This window comes from Cimex lectularius, unplaced genomic scaffold (assembly GCF_000648675.2).
Source record: "Cimex lectularius strain Harlan isolate CLEC.00 unplaced genomic scaffold, Clec_2.1 scaffold108, whole genome shotgun sequence".
NCBI classification, from domain to species: domain Eukaryota; kingdom Metazoa; phylum Arthropoda; class Insecta; order Hemiptera; family Cimicidae; genus Cimex; species Cimex lectularius.
In genome coordinates this window covers 1,037,003-1,060,846 of record NW_019392680.1, presented here as the reverse complement: position 1 = coordinate 1,060,846, position 23,844 = coordinate 1,037,003, and the positions used below count along the sequence as shown (strand labels likewise).

The following is a 23,844-nucleotide window of genomic DNA, read 5'->3' as shown; positions in this document are numbered from 1 at the left end:
TTAAGAATTTTGATTGAAGTTTAATCATGATTGAATTAATTATGATGAAATCATATAGTGATTAATTTACCCATGACTAATTCAATCATGATTAAACTTCAATCAAAATTCTTAATCATGATTGAATTAGTTTGATTTTGCTCAACTCTGGTACCACACACCTCAATAATGGGGAACTCCCTATTTCATCCTTGAAAATTGCTATAGCAAAACATATAGTTCAAACGTTGTACTCTGCAGAAGAAGAATCCACGTAACTTACTTGTTTGTACAAATGTTTTCAGGTACGGACCTTTCAATTCAACCGCAACATTCCGATAGTTGGTCGCCATCACAAGGGGATGTTTGTTAATGAAGAAGCAGACAAACTGGTCAGAAAGTTTGATTAAAATAGGGACAACCAGGTCAAATGCACAATCCTCTATTTAACAATGGTAGTTCCAGAGGTGCCAGACAGTAAACTCATGGCTTAAGAAATTTAAACAAAACTGGTTTCACATCGCATCAGTTAGACAGGGTAAAACATAGGCGAATGATAGGACTTCATGCCAGTTTCTGAAAAAAGACCTACGCAACATGCTAATATTCCACAATGATGCAAAAGAAGCAGCGACCAAATATTATCTTCGAATGCGAAGCAACCAGCCAATGAATATATAACCAAGGATACCAACGTTCATCCGGGGAAAAAATTGCAGATACGACAGGTATTGACTTTTTTAATTCTTAAAAGAAGGATCGAGTCAATTGAATAGAACTAAGAAACTAGGAAAAGTACAATAACCCACAAAGCCGTATTACTTGGGAAATAATAAACCCCAACTTTTTAGTATCCTTAAGTTAATAGTTTCTGAAGCTTTAAAAAATGAAAGCAATCAATAATCGTTGAATATTATCTTTTGTTCAATTAAAAAAAAACAATTTGTTATATTTATCATAATTTATTTCAAGTAACCGCACTCAATGCATCCACACAATCGGAATTGTAACTACACATACTTTTAACAAACTGTCCACAGTTTTCAAAGTCAACAGTTAAATACTTTTATTTAATTATTTTCATTAATAAACGATTTCTAACTAGTATAGATATATTAATTTACACAATAACAATACAGCATTGTTATTTATTAGGGATGGATTGGCCCAACGCAACAGTGTTGTAGTTCCCCGATAACAGAACCAATAATTGGCGGAAATCTCTTACTAATCAAAAAATCGAGAAAACGCATCAAAAATAGGATGGGGCGCCAGTACTCTGTGATTGATTAAAAAAAATAAGGATTCAGTAAAAGGCATCCTTTAGCATCTGCCTAAAATCAAGGAGAGCGTCAAAAGCGGGGCAGGTGTCGATGGTCTTGTGATACCATATCATTTTCTTAGGTTTTTTTCAATTAGTTTGTAGGCACTGCACACAGTAACCGCAGCTGCTTTAATAACAGTTTCACTGAAGGGTGGTCGGTTAAGGCGTTGACACAGCGCTCATCACTGTAAGGTACTGGTCTCGGGTTCGAATCCACCGGCCCTGCATCGAACCCGAGACCTTTACCTTATTTACTCGAGGCTTGGCGAACATCGGCGGCAATTGGATCTCTGAAGCTACCTTTAGGAACGGCGGGAATGTGATAAAAAAAAGGTTTGATAGATATGTAAAATAAAATTTTATTGTTGATATAGAGACCAACCAGTTAATGTGGTATTAAATAAAGTAAACCGAAAAGAAGAAAAAGAGGATTTTTTGTCGATATTTGGCATTGTTTAATTCCCAGATCATGGACGGGCGAGAAAGCAATCCGTTCAAACTTCCTCCCTCAATTTCCAACAGATGTTTCCACGAGTATAATTAATTTTACTTTTCTCTCTGGACCCACTACTTAATTATAAAGATCAAAAACTTTTTCAACTACCGTTTCCACGTCCATGGGCTCACCCCGATGATTGGAGTCTCCCCTGTTCAAATAAGAGGTTTTTTTTTATTATGATAGGATTAATTCGAGATTAAACGAATATAAACCAAACAGCTTTTTATTGGAGTTGAATATGGCCAATTAAAAATTGACTGATTGTTTGTTTAATTTATACTTTTAAGTGAAAAGTTTTTATAATCATTTTTAACTAAATAAATTAAACAATCACGAAATATTTATAGCAGTTTCATTCATTTCGTTTGTTATTTTGACATAATATTATATAATGGCATTATACATTACAGACTGATACCAAATAGGATTTTCACCCAATAAACTAAAATAAATAATGGATTAAAAATGCAAAGAAATTATTCCAGTACAATTTTTGATTTGGAAATGATTATGTTTACGCCCTTTGAACTCTGGACCGTAAGGCCGGTGTTAAGTCCAACTTTGCTTTAACCGGCGCTAGTACTTGTATTGCAGTAGGAGAGTGAACATCTTAATTCATTGCCCAGTTCCTTTGATCTGTTGGCCCTGATCAAATCGTGGTTTCCGCAGATCGTTCATCGTTAAAATACTTAATTTTATTAATTCTCTCGCGAACGTCGTGGCGAGTCCACACTTTGAAGGTCTCGTTGGAGTGTGCCGTGACTAGGTAAGGGTTCCCATCCTTTATCTCATCATCATCCAACACTTTTTTCCGTTCCAACCCTCCTACTGTGTTTTCATACTGAGCAGCAGCAGAAGGTGAGTGTATTTTTCATTCACTTCCCTTTTTTACATTAATTTCCAAATTCACTAAAATCACGCAACATTTGATCCTCACCGGGCAGGATTTTACTCGACTGATTTTAGCCCCGTTTCAAACCGTATTAGAGCCTAACGGAATAATTTTACTACATTTCTTGATAGTGGAAAAATAAATAAAAAAAAGAGAATTATTCAGACTGCTCGCGATTGGTACGCGATTACTCGATATTTCACGTTGGTCGCCATATTCAATTCCTTGAATTTAACTATAGATTTTCAATCGAATTATTACCTGGACCCTTGCTTTTCATAGGATTGTATAACACTAAAATTTTGAGTTCTCGGTCACGTTATATTTAATGAGCGATTCAGTCGAAGATAAGTTGAAGCATCTTCGGCCGAACCAACAAATTTTGTTCCAAACCGGTTCGGGGTACCGTTAAATGGACGCATGCGCTCATCAATCAATTTAGCGTTACCGTCCACGCTGACATAATGCAAAAACTTCCAAATGACTCGGAAAAACCGGTCAGAGAGGTACCTTGAGTAATGAGATAGTAGGCGGAGGGTAGGATGTTCTTGAACAACAAGGGGTGTAAAACTCGATGTTAAACTATACCTAGGCTGTTTTATCAATAGATCAATTTATTTTATTCACTTTAAAAACTTCTTATAATAAGGTAAAAACTGGGATTTGTAGAGGTTTATACAATAGACTTTCATAAGAAAAATAATTTATGGTCAATGACCAATTTTATTTATTTATTTATTTATTTTGAGGTGGCTTTAACTTAGAACAATATCGGCTATGTTATCAGCAATTTAAGGACTCATAAATTATTTAAAATGGCTTAACAAATATTATATATTGTATTTACCGACATTTCTGTACATGTCTTTGCCAATTTTTTTTTAAAGGGTGTCCTTTTTAGTTAGCCCGGCTGAATTTCTCTTAAACTAATAACGCTATAAAAAACTACGTTTTTAATATTTTTTAGTCTGGTTAGAAATTTTTACCTTTTTTTGGAGAAAAATTATACTGGGCACCTCAGGCCCAGTTCAAATTCAAAATTTCAAATACGACCCTATATATCCTGTCACAGAATTTTAATGGATTTTTTACGCTGAAACAATGGCGTAATTGGATTTTAAATTGGTAAAAAAATGACAAAGCTATGGCTGGCAAAAAGAACCCGGCAGCGTAGTTTTGGCGAGGAGCTGAATATTTGACTGTGTGTTCGCCAAAATCCGAATTCCTCTCTCCAAAATGTTAGAACAATTTTAGGTTTAAAAAAAATTAGAGATGTCTCATCTTGTTCAGGAAAGTCGGAACTCTGATTATGGCAGGCATCTAACGTTCCTTGCACAAATGTCGATTTTGGAGGCTGAAGAAAACGTTCTTCCATATGGACTTATGAATTTAAGTTCAGTTCTAATGACATACTCTAAACCGTTGGAATATTCGAACGTGGCAGAGGAGATTCTGAAAATTTAGTAATCTTTTTCATCATCAGGAAGTTGACAGTATTAACATTTAGTGTGGACTTCTCGGAAATAAATTAATTGGGCATTATTTTCACGGAAATAGTTTAAATGGTGTTCAGGTTTGCAATTTTTTGAGAGAGATTTTACCAACATTATTAGATGATGTTCCTCTGCAACAGCGACAAAAAATGATTCTCCCACTTGATGGCCGCTCGGTACATAATTCTTTTCAGATTAGACGTTATTTGAATCGTCACTTCCGGGATAGGTGGATCGGCATCCTAGGTCACCCGATTTAACTCCACTTGACTATTTTGTATGGAGCCATTTAAAAACAGTGTCTTTTCCAAATCATAATCCAACAACTTCAATTGAAGAACAGCGGCAAAGGATGGAAAATTCTTGTCAATTCATCTTCTGTGATTCTATCGCTCTGAGCACCAGTGAAGAGTGGTAAAAAAGAGCAAATCTTTTCATCTTTTCGCAAGGCAAACATTTGGAACATGAAATGTGATTATAAATAGCAAACCAAATTAAATCTGTGCAAGGAACGTTAGACGCCTGTCATAATCAGGGACCTAAGTCCATGACAAGATGGGAGCGATACGGCTTAAAATTGTAAGTCCGGAGTACATCTCTAACTTTATTTTTTGAAAAACCTAAAACCCTTCTAACATGTTGGAGAGAGGAATTCGGATTTTCGCGAACATACAGACAAATATTCAGCTCCTCGTCAAAATTACGCTGCCGGATTCTTTTTGCCGTAACTTTGTCATTTTTTGACCAAATTAAAATCCAATTGCGCCATTGTTTTTAGCGTAAAAAGTCCTTTAAATATCGTATTCGATATTTTGAAATTGAACTGAAGCATTTGACTCTGTGAAATTTTTCTCCAAAAAAAGGTAAAAATTTGAAACTGCACTAAAAAATATTTAAACATTTTTTTTTCAATAGCGTCATTGGCTCAAGAGAAATTCCGCCGGAGCATTCTATAAAGAACACCCTGTATATCTCCGATTCGTTTCTTATTTATTACTTATTTTCCTCGTATAAAGTTCCCTCAGCTTTAGAAAAATGGTAGTCCAAAGAGAATCGGGAGAGTATGAGAGAACGTTGGGATTTCATTTCCGAGCTCCTTTAATTTGTTCACTGTCAGTATTGAAACACGAGGCCGGGCAGTTTTCATGTGGCAGTATTACTAAATCATCCAGTTGACACCAGGGAAAACAAGTATGAAGTAATATACAACAAAATGTAGTTTAATTAATCATCTATGTATCATTCGTTAATACGTGATAGTAAAATATAAAAAGTATAATTATCTTACATATATAAAAATAGTATTCTTATTACAAGTATTTTATTACTATTACATTTTAATTTATCTTATTTATATTGCAATTAAATACTGACCACAAAAATTCTAAAACCGTGATCACTTTACGGTCGTGATGGTTTAGCATGCTCTAGCGCCGCGTTCAAATTTCAAAAATGAAGATTTAACGGGAGGAAAGTCTGTTTTATTTATTTCAATAACGGTAAGAGGAAAGATTTAATTTCTCGCAAGCATTACAAAAGTTCCGTAAGGGAAAATGAATACACGTGAGGTGGAACGAAGTGGAAAATTCCACCTTCGCCTCCACAATTTCAGAATATGCGATAAGCAAGGTTGATGAAATGTACCAACACTCACGCACGGCCCTATTATGTGTTTACGAAGAAGTAATCAACAAACCTCTGGAGCAAATAATACAATAAGGAAGGATATATGTTTGACAATTATTTTTAATGACGGGATAAAAACTTTCTTCACAATCCTTCTCTTCAAAGGGCCAAATCATGCAAATTTCTTACAAAAGTACATGAAACGTTTTAACAATTTTCTAAGAAAACCATTAAATAAATGTATCTTATTGTGGTTAAACTACACGTTAGCGTTGACCTTCTAGTTGGAGTTAGTGGTTAGAACATACTAGCATTGCCAAGTAGTCGGGTTCAAATCCTCAGTGCACATACTTTTTAGTGGTAAAAAAAAATATATAGAAGGCATTGTAAAGTTTTTACCCCTTCGTACGCGAAACCCGACGGGTCTCCTGTCTGACAAGAAATACATTACTTACATAAATAATAAGTACATTTTTTAACAAGAAGGAAAAATTCGCATACGACAATTGACTAACAAATCAAAAAAAATTTGTTTGAAATATTTACGCATTTTGTTGTAAAAATCTCAATGTTGACTTACAAAAAATAGGCAGTTTAAATATTTGGAAAAGTTCCATTATTATTTTCATTGCTGAAATATTCCTCTCTTGCTTAAAATTCGCCTCGTTTGGAAGGTTTTTATTTGGTGCCAGGTGTTTTTTTCTTCGTGTAACTTTTAAAACCTAGGGTAATAAAAAAGTGGGTCGTTCTTTTTAAAAGTTTTTTCTTCTCTTTACATAGATTTTTCTTTCGGACCACTTCAGTGAGTGCAAAATTTTTATTTTCCGACTTATAGTACTGTCACTATGACTTTAAACTCGAGCTGTACTCTATCTTAGAGTAAGTTTAGGGTGAATTATTTGTTATTTCAAGTGGTTAAAATTCTGTTTCCACTTGTTTTTGGATCTATGTAAGCACGGGCACTCCGGACCATTCTAGCAACATACTCACAGAACAGATTGGAAAGAGATTAAATGTTCGATGCGTAGGACATTTGAGATCCTTCGGAGACAACGAGACGTACTTAATACTTTATAATCTCGAACCAAACACAGAACTAAGCATGTCTGTAATACACAACGCACAAAATGGACGAAAACTCAACGTACTTGAGAAACTAGAGATGTACAAACAAATAATTCTTAAAGACGGAAAACTTAATGTAAATGTACAAACAAATCACATTCACACACTTTTACACTACTAAAAACATTACATAACTACAACAAAAATAAATAACTGTCAACGGAAATAACCATCACCACAACCAATGAATGATTACGACTCCCACCGACAACCGGTGAACCCAATGACTTACAAGGCATACTCGGACAAAGTAACTGAAAGTTCATCACTGAAGATGGCGCAATGGCGAAACGCATTTGAGTAGTTTACCGAACCCAAGACGGACCCATACCGATCAACATGAACAAAATTATTAAAAATAAAGTACAATTATCTCTGGCAGACGGTTTTCACCATGCTGTACAATCCATTATATTTTTGAAAAATGACAAAAAGGAGGGAAAATTCGAAAGGTTGTAGGTTGAGATGGAGAGTTAGTGGATTGAAGTCACGTTAGTTTAAGTGGTTAGAGCAGTATTAAGCCGAAGGTCGTGGGTTCGAATCCCGCTCGTGACACTAACTTTTTCATTTTAACCAAAACTTTACCTAAAAAGATTAATAAGCTGTACATTATTTTACATACTTAGTTTTTATTAATATTGTTGCTAAATAAACATTATTATTATACTACTAGCACTACAGCTGCTATTACTACAGCAAATAGATTATTTATTATAATTCACTGTCACATACATCTCTACATTTTTTCTGTTAGGCTATCTATATTCCTGTCATCCAAAATGCGTTGTGAAAAGAAAAACCCTTACTACATTTGGAGTTGTTAGTGGCATTGTTTGTGTGAATAAATTTTTACAGAAAGCGATGCAAAAAATTTGTTTTGGAACAAAGTTGACTATTTATGTGTAATTTTTGTAGATGACATTTAAAACCAAACATTTATTATTTATTATGTACTACTAATTTTTTTATTTTGAGGATAAGGGGACTTCGGCGTAAAAGGGTTAGGGTGTCTGACTCTATTTGCCATGGTGGCGGTCCTGGGTACGAATCCCGGCGTTGCTCATGGTTTTTTAATTGAAAATAATATCAAAAATGTAATGTAAAATACTTTGACCCTCTGTCTGTAACATCCAACGTGTAATTGGTTAAGCCCTCCTATAAGACAGAAATTTGTTTTACTTTTTCTTAAAGGAGCTGACATTTAAATGAAAGGTCCTTAGCCGCCCTTCTACAAAAATTCTTATGCTGATAGTTTAAGCCGGTTACAGTGTGAGAAGGCGATTACGATTACATATCCTACGATAGAAAAATTTGTGCGAATTAATCTAATATGGAGGTCAAAACTAAGCTTAATGTTAATTCCAGCCAATCTGGAAGTTAATTAAACAAAAACGAAAATTCTTTTCAATTAATTAAGGTTTTGGTTGAGATAAAAAGTCAGTGTCACAAGTGGGATTCGAACCCACGACCTCCGGCTAAATACACCGCTGCTCAACCACTTTAGCTATCGTGACTTCAGGGACACTACCTTCCCATCTCAACCACGTAAAGCAGAGGCGTATCTAGCCGAAGATCGTGGGTTCGAATCCCGCTTGTGACATTGACTTTTTTATCTCAACCAAAACCTTAATTAATTGAAAATAATTTATTTGGTCAAGCGGACCACGAAACCTAATAAAAACGAAAATTTTGAACTTCATAAAAAATAAGAGAATGGTTATAATTGCCCATGTTGGATTCACGATAAACCCAACCATTGTTGACATACCTGATCTAATCTGTTATTCTGAGTTTTTGTTGTATGTTTAGTTAATCTATGTGACGGTGAATTTATAGCCAGTTTGCGCTTGGTTTAGGTACAAATCTGTCCATTGCCCGCTTTACACTGGCTACCACGGTTATTTAGAGAGGCTTATTATTAATTTGCGTTTTTGAATCGGCGGGAAATCTTCCAGAGCTTTGGAACAGGTGTGCTATACTCTAAATGACGTCACCGAGGAAAAGCGCCTGCGCTCGATATGTGTATTGACCCCCTTGGCCTCTAGGAAAGAGCCCTAGAACGGTTAGGGTAGGATCTAAACCATTTTCGCGAAAGTTTAACTTTTCCCCTGCACCGAGAGTCGGCCAAGTAGTCGAATCCATCCGGGATGGCGCCTCCGGACTTCAGCACCCCGGGGTACGACGGCCCTGACATCACGCCAATCCAGCCAGGTTAGTCATGTTAACAAATAATACGCTAACTAAATAAACGCATATAATTGTTTTAGCCTGCTACGTGGTTAAAACGGACAATTTTCATTACAAGAATTATGAGAAATTTGACCCTTGAACTCCACCCCGAAAGACTAAACCCTCGCCAGCTGTTGCACACATTTGACCTTTTAATTGGTCACGGTTCACAGCTTTTCTATATCTCGTTTAGTACCACCATTATAATTAAAATACCTCCATTAATCGCTGCTAATTTAAAAACAAACTTCAATTTTTAAACAATTAGTTTTTTATTTAAAACAATAAAAAATCAATTCAAATAATCAACAAACTAAAAGAACAAAGACAAATTAAGAAAGAAACGATAATAATTGGAATTTTAATTTAAAACAGAAATTGTTAACCGTTGAAACCTACACCCTTCAACAAATTGTCTAAACAAACCAGATTTTCAAAAGCATGACAACCCTTGAAACGAACAACTTCAAAGTCAATCTTTTATATTTTCTTCTGCGAAACAAATACAAAAGGATAGCGATCCATCAATTTTTAACTTATCTCTCGTTACCACGTTTTGCGCAAGGTTTATTTTGCTGTTTTTCTTCAAGATGGCCGCCATTCGTGGCCGGGTCACGTTGTGAATGATTCATCCCCTTTCCCCACGATTCTCAGAAAAGAAATTTGATATATATTTTTCCGAGTTTTTGAAAAGATGGATCTGTTATAGCAATTTATTTTTTGACAGCAGACATCTCTTTCTCAAATATTCTAAGAATTTTTTAAAAATTTGTTGAGTATAATAAAAATAGCTATTAAACAGATATTTTTCAATTTTTAATATAGAAAATGTATTATTTTTTAACTTGCTATAATGATTTATAAAAATAAATTTGATTTTATGGAAATACTGTCGCTTAACCTTGAACCAATATATTGACTTTTTATCGTTACGTATCATTATTTATTAACAAATGATTAAAGCTAATAAATGTTAGCTTTGCACAGGCTTAATTACACATTAAAATTGTAAAAGTAAGATGAAAATGTGAATATAGCTGAATGAAAAAAAAAAAAAAAAGATGGAGATTGATCTCACGTTTTAATATAATTTCTCCTTTAGGTAGGATAATATTGCCCCCATCGACAGAAACCCATTTGTACATACGCCATCAATCTTTGGCGTTCAACCAAACGTACCAATCTCCATCGTATCCACTTACAAACCAAAATCCTCTAAACCAACAATTTTTTCTGAAATCTCTGTTTTTATGGTTGCAATTTTCTCATTTTTACATTTTTTTTGGCCCTAGCACCAAGGCCTCCATGGATGGATGCATGATTGTCCACACGTTGGAGTTACAAATTTCACTTTAGACATTATATTTAATTATTTTAAAAAAATTATAAAATAATTCTATGTTTTACATTTCTTGAGGACATCACATCATAGTCAAATTGAAATGAACTAACATCATTTAAAAATTGTTTTCTTTGTTTGTAGAATTTTGTATAAATCATTATGACATGTTCCACTGACTCTGGGCCTAAACAACAATCACAAATATCAATCTTTAAACTATTTATCTTTCTTGAGTATTGCTTGAAGAGGAAGGGCTAAATCTAAGTCTAAAAATGGTCTTACATAGTTCTTTCCTGATTTGTTGATTTTTGAACCAACTAATTTTCACTTTTGACATCAGTCTATTGAAAAAAAGCTTCTTTTTCCGACTGTAAGTATCTTGATACTTTTGGATTTGACTACTTCTAACATATTTAATTAATTCTGTATGATTGAGCAGAAATTTTGAATCCTTTTTTACAGAAGAAGCTAGTTTGGCCACACCATCCACTTTTTCATTCTGGGCAATACCAATATGATGACTAACCCATGCCATTTTAATTTCTTTTTTTACTCATCTTAAGAATATTGAATAAGATCTCAAAATTATATAATTATCAGAAGCCTTGAAATTACATTTGTTTTATTTTGTGAGAGAGCTCTTACTCTCAGATAATATCAGAAATTTGTCCTTTTTGTTCACACATTAAGCATTTGGTATGGCAATCAGTTGTGCGGGGTAAATGTCAGCTTCTGTTAATTTTATTAGGCATTTTTATTCGTTTTGAGAATCATAAATAGCACAACTCTTTCTCGTTTTTGAACCGTCAGGAAACATCATGTGGTAATTTTGCCAATTTTCTATATATTCAGATCTGAAAAATGGATAGATGTTACCATCTATCTACACGTTAAGTATTTTGAACGGAAAATATTTTGACTTCCTCACATAGAGCGCCATATTTAGAATCAAAAATAGGATGTACATTAAAAATGTTTAATTATATTAAAGTATAGTAGGGACCGTGAGGTATCCAAAAAAATTTCAAGAAAATTAAAAAAAAGATTGTCATATCACACAAATCCTTTAGTCAGAAACTTTTCATTACTTCCAAAAGGTAATAAGTTTGATTAATGTCAGAAGAATAACATCTATTGAGTAGATCATCTTATTTCCATTTTTTTTAAGGATCATGATGACCACGAATAGAAAGTAATGGTAGGCACACAAGATCCACAATTATCAGAAAAATTATTACCAACCAAAACAAAACCGAATTAATTGTTAAAACAGAAATTGTAATAATTACAGCAACATCTTAACTAATTAAACAAACCGTTGGTCAATAAAAGTTGGTGTCACAGTTCTGATTATGTTTTAAATTTTTTTAAATTAATTTACCCTCATTCTGTAGTAATATGTACTTCAAATGAACTAATTAGGCAATGATATTGCAATGCTAAAACTGAGAATTTTTTGACTAACAAAGACAAGTTGAACGAAGTGAAGTAAATCTTCATTCAAGAACAACTGTCCCGCTCAGGACCGACAGGCAAAAACCATTACGATTAACATTCCTGCCAAGTTGTTCGGGGGAATTCCTGTACGAATTGAAATAAGAAAAACCTCCCTTGATTTATTCTAGTTATTTGGACACTCTCATTTAATTTGGCGCTGGTTCGGAATGACAATCCTAATTGCTTTTGTTTGGGCGACCCTTGTTTAGAAGGGGGAAAGATCAAATCGTGAAAGTTGGATTTAATGCGTAATGGAGCAGGCTATTTTTTGATCCAATGATTAATAACTGAAATACACTTTCTGCCCATGTATTATCTTTTGTTTTCTGTATTGCAAAACATTCCAAATTGTGAAACCTGTAATGTGCACACCAACAAAGCTACAAATTTAATAATCTATTGCAGTTCGTGGTCCGATTGACCAACCAACATCCCCCAACTAATTAATATTTATGGAAGGTATTGGTCGAGATAAAAAAGTCAACGTCACGAGCGGGACTCGAACCCCGGCCAAATACGCCGCTACTCCACCTTGCAATTCGAATTGTCTCTCCTTTTTGCCATTTTTCAAATATCTTGTAATCTATTTGATTCTCGTCGACAAATAAAAAATTTGAGAGTTGAGGTTGAGATGGGAGGTTGGTATCCGAGCGGATCGAGGTCACGATGGCTCAGGTGGTGGAGTAGTGGCGTATTTGGCCGGGAGTCGTGGGTTCGAGTCCCGCACTTGACGCTGACTTTTTTATCTCGACCAGTACCTTCCATAAATATTAATTAGTTGGGGGAAATTTAATAATTCTCTATTTCCCTACTTATTTTATTTAGAATTATATTCTACAATATAATTAACAATTATTGAAATCTTTTAAATTTCTGCTTAACGAAGTTTAAATTATTAGCAGTGTTACTTGTGTAGCCTGGCTATTTCTGATGAAAATGTATCTCCGCCATTCTTTGTACTCCACAACTTTGAATAATAACTTTGCTCCAAAATATGCAAATTTTATCAATCGATGTTACATTAGTACTGATACACAGCTTCTTTGAAAAATCCTTTGTCAAGAAAAGTTCTCAAGACAAGGTATTACTCAAGTTTACGCCTAATCTTGTCTCTTGTAGTTGTTATCTGTTCTTTACCTCCCAACCATACTTTCCTTCGTACGTTGTTTACCCTCATGGGCTTAAGTTAAGTCAAGGCCATTTGCCTTTAATTTAAAGTAATTTACCACTTGGTGAAAATGAACATTTTAACAAAACCAGTCCAAACAGTAGAGATGCCCAAATTTCACAGTACTTTAAGACTGTGATATCTGGATTTTATTCATTTATGTTTCTGAAGCATCTACCTACTGATTACACATTTATGCGACAAAAAATAACAATGGAAAATTGAAAGCTGTATCAGAGGAATAACATTTTCTAAAAAGGCAGATTATCAGATCCAATGGAGGAAAGAAAATACTAATTGAAAAAGGTACAACCCCAATAAATTTGAATCGATCGTTCCTTCCGATGAATCCGATCGACTATTTTTATACTGAAAAGTTTTTGTTTTGTGGTTAATTGTTCATTTTTGAGGTGTAGTTTGCTTAACTATTTTAAACCAGTTTGATTATTCAGTCGGTTATTAGAATTTCGTTTTGCTAGGCCCTAAGAAAGTCAAATGTTAGGGAAAGTATAAACCGATTGCCAAACTTGGAATGAAGGTACTTCAAATGGCAAAATTACGGAAGGCATTTTACCAGAAAATACAAATACATTAGTCTGATTAAAAGTTGATTAGATGTCTTGGCTATATTTAATTATTTAGGGAATGTCATTACAATTAACTTAAACTAACTTTTAGATAAATTAACGTTCAGTTTAAGTCAAATTGATATCTAAATACGCTTTTTCGCCTAAAACCAGGCCATTACAAATTCATCTTGGGACTGAGTGAAAAGTCATAACAATGTGGTGGTTGAAGTTGTAGTCTGATATTCCTTAAATTTTAATGTTTTTACATAACCAATACATATATGTGAAGAGTAGTTTATTTTTTATTTTGTTTTATCTTCACTAAGACAAGAAGTATTTAATAACAGAACTACTTCAAAATTGATTACTCCACGATGTTTTGGCTCGTTTGAGGCAAAATGCAATTTGATGTGATTAATACCGCAATGTGTTTGCTCATGCCGGATGTAACGTGCAATTAAATTTCCATTGGTGGTCCCTCCCTATGGATGCGATGTTGAATGGGCGGATGTGCTCGCATACAGTCTGCAAATCAAACCCCAGACCGACGTAATGGCTTTCAAGAATTTTCTTTCAGAAAACGATCCATCTTCCTTATATTCTTTTTCTGTTTTCCAGTGTAAAAGAGAAGAAGCAACGCTTATGGAATATAAACTGTCTTATTTTATCGAGTACTGCCATATAAATATACCGTTGTAAAATATCTCCCGACCAGACAAAGCCGTTACAGTTATAACCAGGAAATTGAAGCTTTTACAGAAATATAATGGTAGAAGAAATGAAACATAATTTTTGATATAAAATCTCAATTCAATAAAGTCTAATAAGTGTGATTATCAAGAATTAGGATTTCTTAACATTTGATCGTATTTATGAAATTAACCACATTAGTGAAAAATAATTTATCTACTAGAGTTTTTAGTATTTTTGATATTTTAATTGTCGATTTTCTATGTTATTTCTTTATTATCGAGTGTTTATAAACATCTACATATGTACCTATATCTGAAGATGTTTACAAATTAAAGGAAAGCTTGGCATGAAGTTGGAAGTTACTATGTTTTTGTGATCTATACCTGATTATTACACGTACAAATATACGCAAAGTCGATCCAACAACAACATCTTACTAGTACATCATGGATTTCTTTTTATGACAAGCCATTTCATAAAGGCCGCCAAAGCGGCATGAACAATCGATAAGGCAGGGACGTTCCAACGATTGAGGAGGCAGAAGAGCAAGACGGCGGAGGCTAAGGCGGAGCCACGTTGGATCGGAGAGTTGCTGTTCAGTCGCTTTAAGCTTTAAAAAAAAATATTAATCTGTCAGCAGAGTTGCAATACAATTTTCTTTAAAATTTATTTTTTACTATAACAACAAAAAAACAATTTTTTTTTATTACATTTATTTGGTATTTACAACTACAAGCGATGTATTAAGTAAATATGTTCGTATATGTTGAATTATCATTTGAGGCTCTTGTCGGAGAAGTTTCCCAGTGGTAACACTCCTTCACACTGATATCTTGTTCAGTCTTCACACAATGAGAAGGTCTCGGGACCACTTTCGCTTCAATCGTCTTGGAGGATTTTCAGGTAGGGTTGGAAGTGAAAAATTTCGTACGAATAGATTACTGTGTGTGTTCAGTGATTGATGAAATTTTTTATATCGGTTTGATGAGTTCATGTACAAACGGGATGTGTAGGTCTTTGTGGATAGTGTAATTTGAAACGTAAAAAGGAGCATTTATAATTTGACGGAGAATTGTAGATTGGATTGATTGGAGACGTTGGGAATTGGAATCCTTGGTTGAGCCCCACACTTCACAACCGTACGCCCAGAGAGGTCTAATCATTGTCTTGTAAATTAAAAGTTTATTTTCAAGGTCTAATTTTGATCGTGAGTCGAGTAGTCAGTCTTTCTAACAATTTATAACGTCGGTTTGTTTGCTGTCTTTTCAGTCTTGTATGGGGATTCCATGTCAGTCGTTTATCCACGAAAAGTCCAAGATAACGCACAAGGTCAGTGGTAGGCAATGGAATTCCATTTATACTCACCGCAGGACCGACATTTTTACGTAAGGTAAAATTGATCAGTGTGCTTTTTGTTAGGTTTACTTTTATTCTCCACTTTGTGAACCATATTGTTAATTCATTCAGGTGTTGTTGTAAGTGTTGAGTGTTAATTGAGGGGTCCGAATTGCGTGTAAGAATCGCTGTATCATCAGCGAATGTGTGTGTCGAAATGTTAACGTGTGCAGGAATATCTGCAGTGTATATGGAAAATAGAAAAGGGCCAAGTATGCTTCCCTGAGGAACACCCGCCCTTATGCGTATATAAGGTGAGAATTCAGTTCCATGACGGACTCGACAAAATCGATCCGTCAGATAAGGTCTCAGTGTAAGATAGTATGTATGAGGGAGGATGTTCCTTAGTTTCCAAAGCAAGCCCAAGTGCCAGACTCGATCGAAGGCCTGTTCTAAATCAAGAAAGACAACCAAGCAATGCTGTTTTTGTTCGAGGGAAGAGGCTATATTGTCAGCAACACGATGTAATTGTTGAGTTGTCGAGTGAAATGTGCGGAACCCAAACTGATGATATGGAATAATATTAGAATTTTCAATTATTGGCAGTAATCGTCGGAGAAGTAGTTAGTAAATAAGTTAGTAAGAAGTCTAGTATTTTGGCAAGGATAGAAAGGAGACTAATGGGTCGATAGGAATTTGGAAGACCAGAAGGTTTATTTGGCTTATGAATCATTTTAATTATAGAGAACTTCCATTGCAATGGAAAATATGTGGTCCTGAGTACAGCGTTGTATAGGTATGTTAAGAATAGTAAGCCTCTGTGGGGCAAATTTTGTAATATTTGTTTTGTAATTAGATCATAACCTGGAGCTTTTCGTGAAGGTAGTTGTTTAATAGTGTGTAGTGTGTCGTATGTCTGATGGAGTAAATGCTTTAGGAGGATAAGAGGGGACATTCAAGTCGTGTTCAATGTTAAGCTTATGGTCATGATCAAGTATGTCATAGTGTGCAGTAAAAATTGTGGAAAGATGCTCTGAAAAAAAAAAAAATAAAAAAATAAAATGAATTTCTACTAATAACAAAATTCTCTGACAAGTAAATTTCTTTTATTAGATATTTTGTTTCATTTTGTAAATAGCTTTATAAAAAAATATTATTATTATTAATATTATTAATAATAATAAATACTTGTAAAGATTATTATTTTTTGGAACAAGTTATTTTTCTATCCTGGTGTCAGTTTAATAATTTTATCTCGAAGGACGTAAGACAGTTACAAGTTTTAGTGTTTAACGAGTGTTTTCTCTTTTTAGGCTTATATTGCTTGTCTTTGTTTAATGTTAATGAATGATTTTTAAAAAAATCGTCAGGATAATGGGTTTTTGTTTAGGATTAAGTGGAGCCGAGAGAAACTTTTAATTTACCAAATGCGTTCTAACAAGGGTAAATGAAATAATTTTCTTAATGCAACCGCTTTTGACGTTGCCGAGGCTTTGGCAGATTAAATCAAGGGGGGAAAACAGACAGCTTGCGCGAATTTACGAATCGGTTGAGCGGATTTATGCCGAGTTGACTATCAGTTTATCTCCAAGATTGCATTAGAATTGAATTATACGACGTTGGGACTGTCCATCACCTACCCGAGCTCATAAATTCGGCAACTCTTTGGGGAAATTATACCACTGACACAATTATGTTTCCAGTTTGAATCAGCTAAGCCAAATCAAACGCCTGGCATCGTCACGGCGACTCTTTACTTGACGTATACAACACAATTTGTATACGCAAAAATACCTATAAATTTGTATAAAGGATAGTACACAAGTATCTGAAAGTACCAACTTTAACAAACCAAAATTTAAATGGTTTAAAAAAATATTAATCCATTTATATGTTTAGTGGTCTGATTGACCAAATTATTCTTTCAATTAATTATTCTTTTTATGTAAGATCTTGGTTAAGGTGACAACGTTAGTGCCATGAGCAGGATTCGAACCCACGACCTTCGGCGCACTACGCGCCGCTGCTCTAACCACTTGAGCTGTCGTGACTTCCATCCATTCGGACACCAATTTATTATTTTTATTTGTTGTTATTAAGTTATTTTTAAAGATTATTTTATTTATTTTAGTAAGCTTTTTTAAATTGATGTATATAATATTCCTCTTATGTTTATACTGTTTTTTTATTCTTTTTTTTAGTTTGAAAAAAGGTTACTTAAAAAAATAGGCAGCCATGGGCAATTCACTGTCTATCATTTAAGTGTGTTCAACTTTTTGTGTAAATACATTTTTTTAAATGTTTTTAATAAAAATTATAATTAAAATAAAATATACTAAATATTATAAGAGGAATAATGTAAAACTAAAACTTTTCCTGAAATAAAACATATGATTGCAAATGGCGCAAAATCGGTAAAACGTCGCACATTCCTGATTTTTATTATTTATCAAAAGCCTCGAAAAGAAAATGTTTCGACTATTTTAACATTATAGACTAGGTCATTTCTTCTAAATCGTTCAGTTCAATTTTTTAAAATGAAATTAGGCTGGCAATTAGACGAAAAAATAGTGGGTAAACTCTTCAACCTACAACCTTTTCAATTTTCCCTCTTTTTGCCATTTTTCAATAAGTCGTATAAGTGATACTTTTTTACTTATTAAATATTTATCCATTTACGTTTAGTGGTCTGATTGACCAAATTACTTATTCCAATTAATTATACTTTTTAGATAAAGTCTTGGACCGAATAGCCGAAGGTCGTGGGTTCGAATCCCGTTCGTGACACTAACTTTTTCATCTCAACCAAGAACTTACATAAAAAGAATAATTACCTTTAAAAAAAGTTCTCTTATTCAAAACAAGTCAATTAAATTTAGTTGGCGTGTTACGGAAATTGTTTAAATTTTGGAAACTTTCTTCATATTCCCAAAAACACTGTTGGTACACTTATTTGCGACCGTGTTTTAATTTTTCCTCCAAATTTTTCATTTTTTTAAATAATTGCGTAGCTGATTGTGCCCACACAGCTCGACTTATCCGAAAAACCTAAGTAAGATCTTTTATACATCATTGGAGGGCTTTTGTGCAGATAAAATATATAATTAAGTTCAGGTGAAGATTAATGTGGTTAAGCCTGGATGTAAAGGTAAATGTAAAGGGCGATGATGCGGGCCAACTTTTGCGAGAAGATAGGAACCAAGTGGGTTTGCAACCCGTTTTCATGCTGTTTGTCACCGAACGACTTTTATTGCGTCCCGCAGCAATTCCTCCTTGATTTACTTCCTTCAATCAACTCTAACCTTTTTCCTCTCTGACTTTTTTTCTGTTTTTCCTGCCTTCCTCGTATTCGGCGGACTGATGTGAAGGTTGTACGCCACAGAAACATTGATCGTAGGGAAAAAGCCGTTGTGTCACGTTGATCTATGTTTTCCGATGTTTTAGACCTTTGACTTAAATTATTTGTTTTGAGTTAATAACAACTCAAATTTTACAAAAATTGTCACAATTCAAAAGACATTATATTTAATACTTTACAATAAGCACATGGACTTTGTTTTAAAGTATTATTACAGTCCTTTCAAAATTCACTCCTTCAAAATCAAAGATATATAAACAAAACACATCTTTATCTTACTAACACTCGCAACACGACACAAATCCGTGACATATCTACAAAAAAAACACACTTTGAGTGAGTACAAATACTTGAAATAAACCTAAAATTTCTATATTGCGAACATGATTGTATAAATTCATTTTCATATCTTAAATGTATTTGTATAACCCAAACAATATTTGTAAATCCCAGGCCCTGAAGATGATCTATGGGGCATCGGTGGCCGCAACTGTTTAAGGGTTGACACGGCGCACATTTCTATAAGGTAAAGGTCCTGGGTTCGAATCCAGCGGAATACTTACAAGTAGGCTTTTTTTTAAACACCGGCACCCCGAGGGTTGACATAACCTCTGCTGTTGTGAACCCTTGTAAAAAAATCTAAATAAAGGTCAAAACGTTGGCACAATTAAAAACAATTTTTCTAAACCTACATCACACAAGGCGGCATCTCACGATCTCCAAATAATCATTATTATACAGTTGATGCATAAAAATTGGCCGTTTTTTGATGCTTAACTTAAAAATTATTTTTCCTTAGAACATGAATAAAGCGAGAATATATAAAATTTAGAAAATCATTGTTAAAAATATCAAAATCTAAATATTTTTATTTGACCTTTTAGAAAGTTTTCCAGATAAAAGAAAAAATTAATAACCGTTGGAGAAAGATCAGTTTCGAGACATGAGATGCATTTGCATGAAGAATGTTGTAGCCTTTTCGATCGACCAATGTTGGATCGGGATGAAATAATTCTTTGTACGAAACGACCAATTGTGGAGAGTAGGATTCAGAATTATTACTTCAATTGGTCTACTTGGATATTGAAATACTTAGAAGGGTTGGATAATGAACCCCACAATTCAGTATGTCCACAAGGGTTGAATTATTGCTTCGTAAAGCGTTTGTTTGTCATGTGTGATTTTGATCTCAGCAATCTTCTTACTTGTCCGAATCTTCTGTTCAGTTCTTGCCCCTTCAGTTTAGTGTGCGGATTTCACGTAAGCCTACGAATTTTACTTGTGTAGATGTCGGTACTTCATTATTGTTAGAACAGGTTGTTTGTTTATCGTGAAAATATATGACTACATATTTATTATTGATTGTTTAATCATTTTTGCAAACATTCTTCAAATATTAATATATAAAATATTGTAGCATGATAAATAGTTGTGTAATAACAGTTAACATCAAAGAGGTATTTCATAAATAAGCTTATACGTTCAATCCTGGGATATAAAAAAAAATGAAAGGTTTTTCTTCTTGTCCCGGACATGTAGCCTTTACGGTATTAAGCAACGTGGATTTGGACCGATAACGACCCTTTTGTTCCTGGTCGTAACGTTTTTTCTTGTTTAAAATCCAAAATATAAATGTTCTACGAAGAAGATAAAAAAGGTTTTTCTACTAATTGAGAGGGTGAGGATTTTATTAAATGGACGGCATTCCCACTTTATCTAGACGCGGTTGGTGTTTTAACATAAATAGATATTCATTAGAGTTCGTGGTCCGATTGACCGAATAATTTTTTTCAATTAATTAATCTTTATGTAAGCTATTGGTTGAGATAAAAAAGTCAATGTCACGAGTGGGATTCGAACCTACGATCTTTGGCTAGATACTTCGCTGCTCTACACTTGAGCTATCGTGACTTCGATCCACTCGGACACTACTTCCCATCTCAACCCCACCTATCGAATTTTGAACCGGTCAACATGAACAAAGTTGTTAACAAAAAAGTACAAGTTATCTCCGGCAGACGATTTTTACCATGCTGTACAATCCATTAAATTTTTGAAAAATGGAAAAAATGAGGGAAAATTCAAAAAAAGGTTGAGATGGGAAGTTAGTGTCCGAATGGATCGAGGTCACGATAGCTCAAGTGGTAGAGCAGCAGGGCGTATCTAGCCAAAGATCGTGGGTTCGAATCCCCGTCGTGGCACTGACTTTTTTATTTCAACCAATACCTTACATAAAGATTAATTAATTGAATAAATAATTATGTTTAACAAAAGTTTAAACAAGCAAAAGTAAGATTTATCACCCTAGAGACATCGATAAAATTAATATATGTACTTCATATTGTTTTTAAGAACAAAAAATCGATGAAAACACCTTTAAATCGGTATTTCTGTAGTTCTTTTGTTTTTCTTTGACTTAATGTAGAGAAAATTTTTTAAATCAAACCAACTTTAACATCTACAATTACTAAAGTTAACATAAATGTATTAATATATAAGTAGATTTATTTATTAGCGCCGGAAAACCACATTGGTCATCGCCAGCCCCCAAATATTTCCTGTATTTTTTGCAAATTGTGAATCCTAAGTCCGTTTAATGTTTATAGCCAGTTTACAATGTTATATGATGAAAGGATAAACGACTCTTCATTTATCTTAATCCGATTGCTAGCTTCTCTGAACCTCAGGGCCACGTCATTTATAGATAAAGTAAAAAAAATGACAAACAGAGACAAAAATTATGTTCTATTTAGGAAACATAATAGTCTAATCAATATTTTCACTACTCCAGACTAGTACTCGATACTGTTCGGGGTAATTTGGGAGAAGCCCTTCCATCAACGCCAATTAATTACATTCACACTACCTCAGAGTACTAGACATTCATCGGTGCCATTGAACATTCCCTTGAATTCACGCTAATAAATTACATTCATACTACCCCAGAGTGATTGTTAATCCTCAAGATATTAGGGATAAGCTTCTTCATTCATGTAATAAATTACATTCACACATTCATTCACACTACCTCTAGAGTATTTAACCTTTCTTGGTATGTAAGGGATAAGTTTATTCATTCATGCTTATAAATTACATATTCACACATTCATTCACACCCTCTCAGAGAAGTCGATATTCTTCAAGATAATTAGAGATGAGCCCTCCATTCTCGCAAATATATATTCGTTCCAATAAATAACACATATCACATACATGAAGGTACAAAGATGTTCACATTTAGAAATATTTATGGCTGAGATATTGCATGAGAGATCTGTGCCGGCTGCAATCCCCTGTTGATGTTTAATTATAGATAGCTGTGATTATAAATTGTTAAAACCTAAAAAAGTGGAATAATCCAAATCCAATAACTTTTTTAAATCGAATATGCGTTCATAAGAGTTTGAAATATAAAACAAACAGGATTGTTACATCTCGATTTCTTTTCCAATATTGGCCTGGCGAGAAATAGGAAAACGGGGTTTTCTCCTCCCTTCCAATTGGAGAAAAACTGATTGGATTTAAAATAGGCGGCGACTCGGGAACAACATGGGAAAGAGAACTGTTTAAAAACTGAGAGGAATCGTTTTATCGCCTTATTTTTTGAACCTTTTACTTTTCATTTCCATCTGTTGAAAATGGGAAAAATTTCAACCCTTTAAGGAGTGATTAAATAGTATTTGCCTTATTTTCTAGCTCATTTATTAACGATAATTGCCCTACCGGTTTTGACAAGAACAAAAAATGTCGAATAAACTTATTTGGCCGTGAATGGATGGACAAGCGGTCGAAATTGAAAAAGTTTTGCCAGGATGGTCGTTGAGTAATGCTCTATATTATATCGTTATTTTACTCACAATTTCACCGAAATGCGGGGGTCCACGACTAACAAATATAGAGGAGAGTTAATTTATTTCTTACCAATGTTGACACTTTTGAAAAGAAAAAAAAATACTTCCTGCCAATAAATTTTTGGACCTCTGTGATTTCACCCATACTTGCAGTGTTTTACTTTGACCATTTTTACGTCCATACAATAGAATTTAAACTCTCCTTTATGAATTTGGGAATTTATGTTACTATTTTTTTCAGTCTATTTATTGTTTTTTTAAATAGAGAGGTTCTGCTACAAATGAAAGATAACAATCAACCAACCAACTCTTGTATAAAATTAAATTTTACTCCGCAGAAATTACCCAAACTCTGAAGATGGCGAATGCCGAAACGCGTCTGACTAACAAAATTCTGCGAAAATAGGCATACGAAGATAGGCCAAACTATTATATATATCTCCCCGCATAACAGAAGGAAATCTAACAATATAACAACATGGTCATCTACAAAGTAGTGCTAAGTCCTTAAAGCATAGATTAACCACCCGTTGGTTAGTATATGAAGGTATGCTTTAGGGGATGGGACGCGCCCTGATCTGCCATTGTCAAAAACCCAATTTACTTTAACACCTCATATCATACAGAATTATTATGGACAGAAATCAGGATGTTACTTCTTATTCCGACAAGTCGCAAGTGATTCCAGCTTATACTAATTGATAATAAACAAGTCATTTACAAAATAAAAAGAGAATTTCTCCCAGAGTATAATGAACGAGTTTTCTTTCAAGTTAGCGTTTTTCTGTTTATTTTTACTGATCTACAATTTTCGTTGACGACTTGCCTCATCTATACGAACGCACACATACGTACTGCTATCGA

General features: G+C 34.0%; 1 protein-coding gene across 1 annotated transcript in view; it reads left to right on the top strand.

The window, feature by feature from the left end:
• The first annotated feature begins 8,944 nt into the window (after positions 1-8,944).
• Positions 8,945-23,844, top strand: part of LOC106668041 (synaptotagmin-4) — a 230,326-nt gene continuing 215,426 nt past the window's right edge. The window contains exon 1 of the mRNA XM_014396445.2: positions 8,945-9,149. Within this exon, the coding sequence (XP_014251931.1) occupies positions 9,086-9,149 (64 nt within the window). The 5' untranslated portion in view covers positions 8,945-9,085. The remainder of the gene's footprint in view (positions 9,150-23,844) is intronic.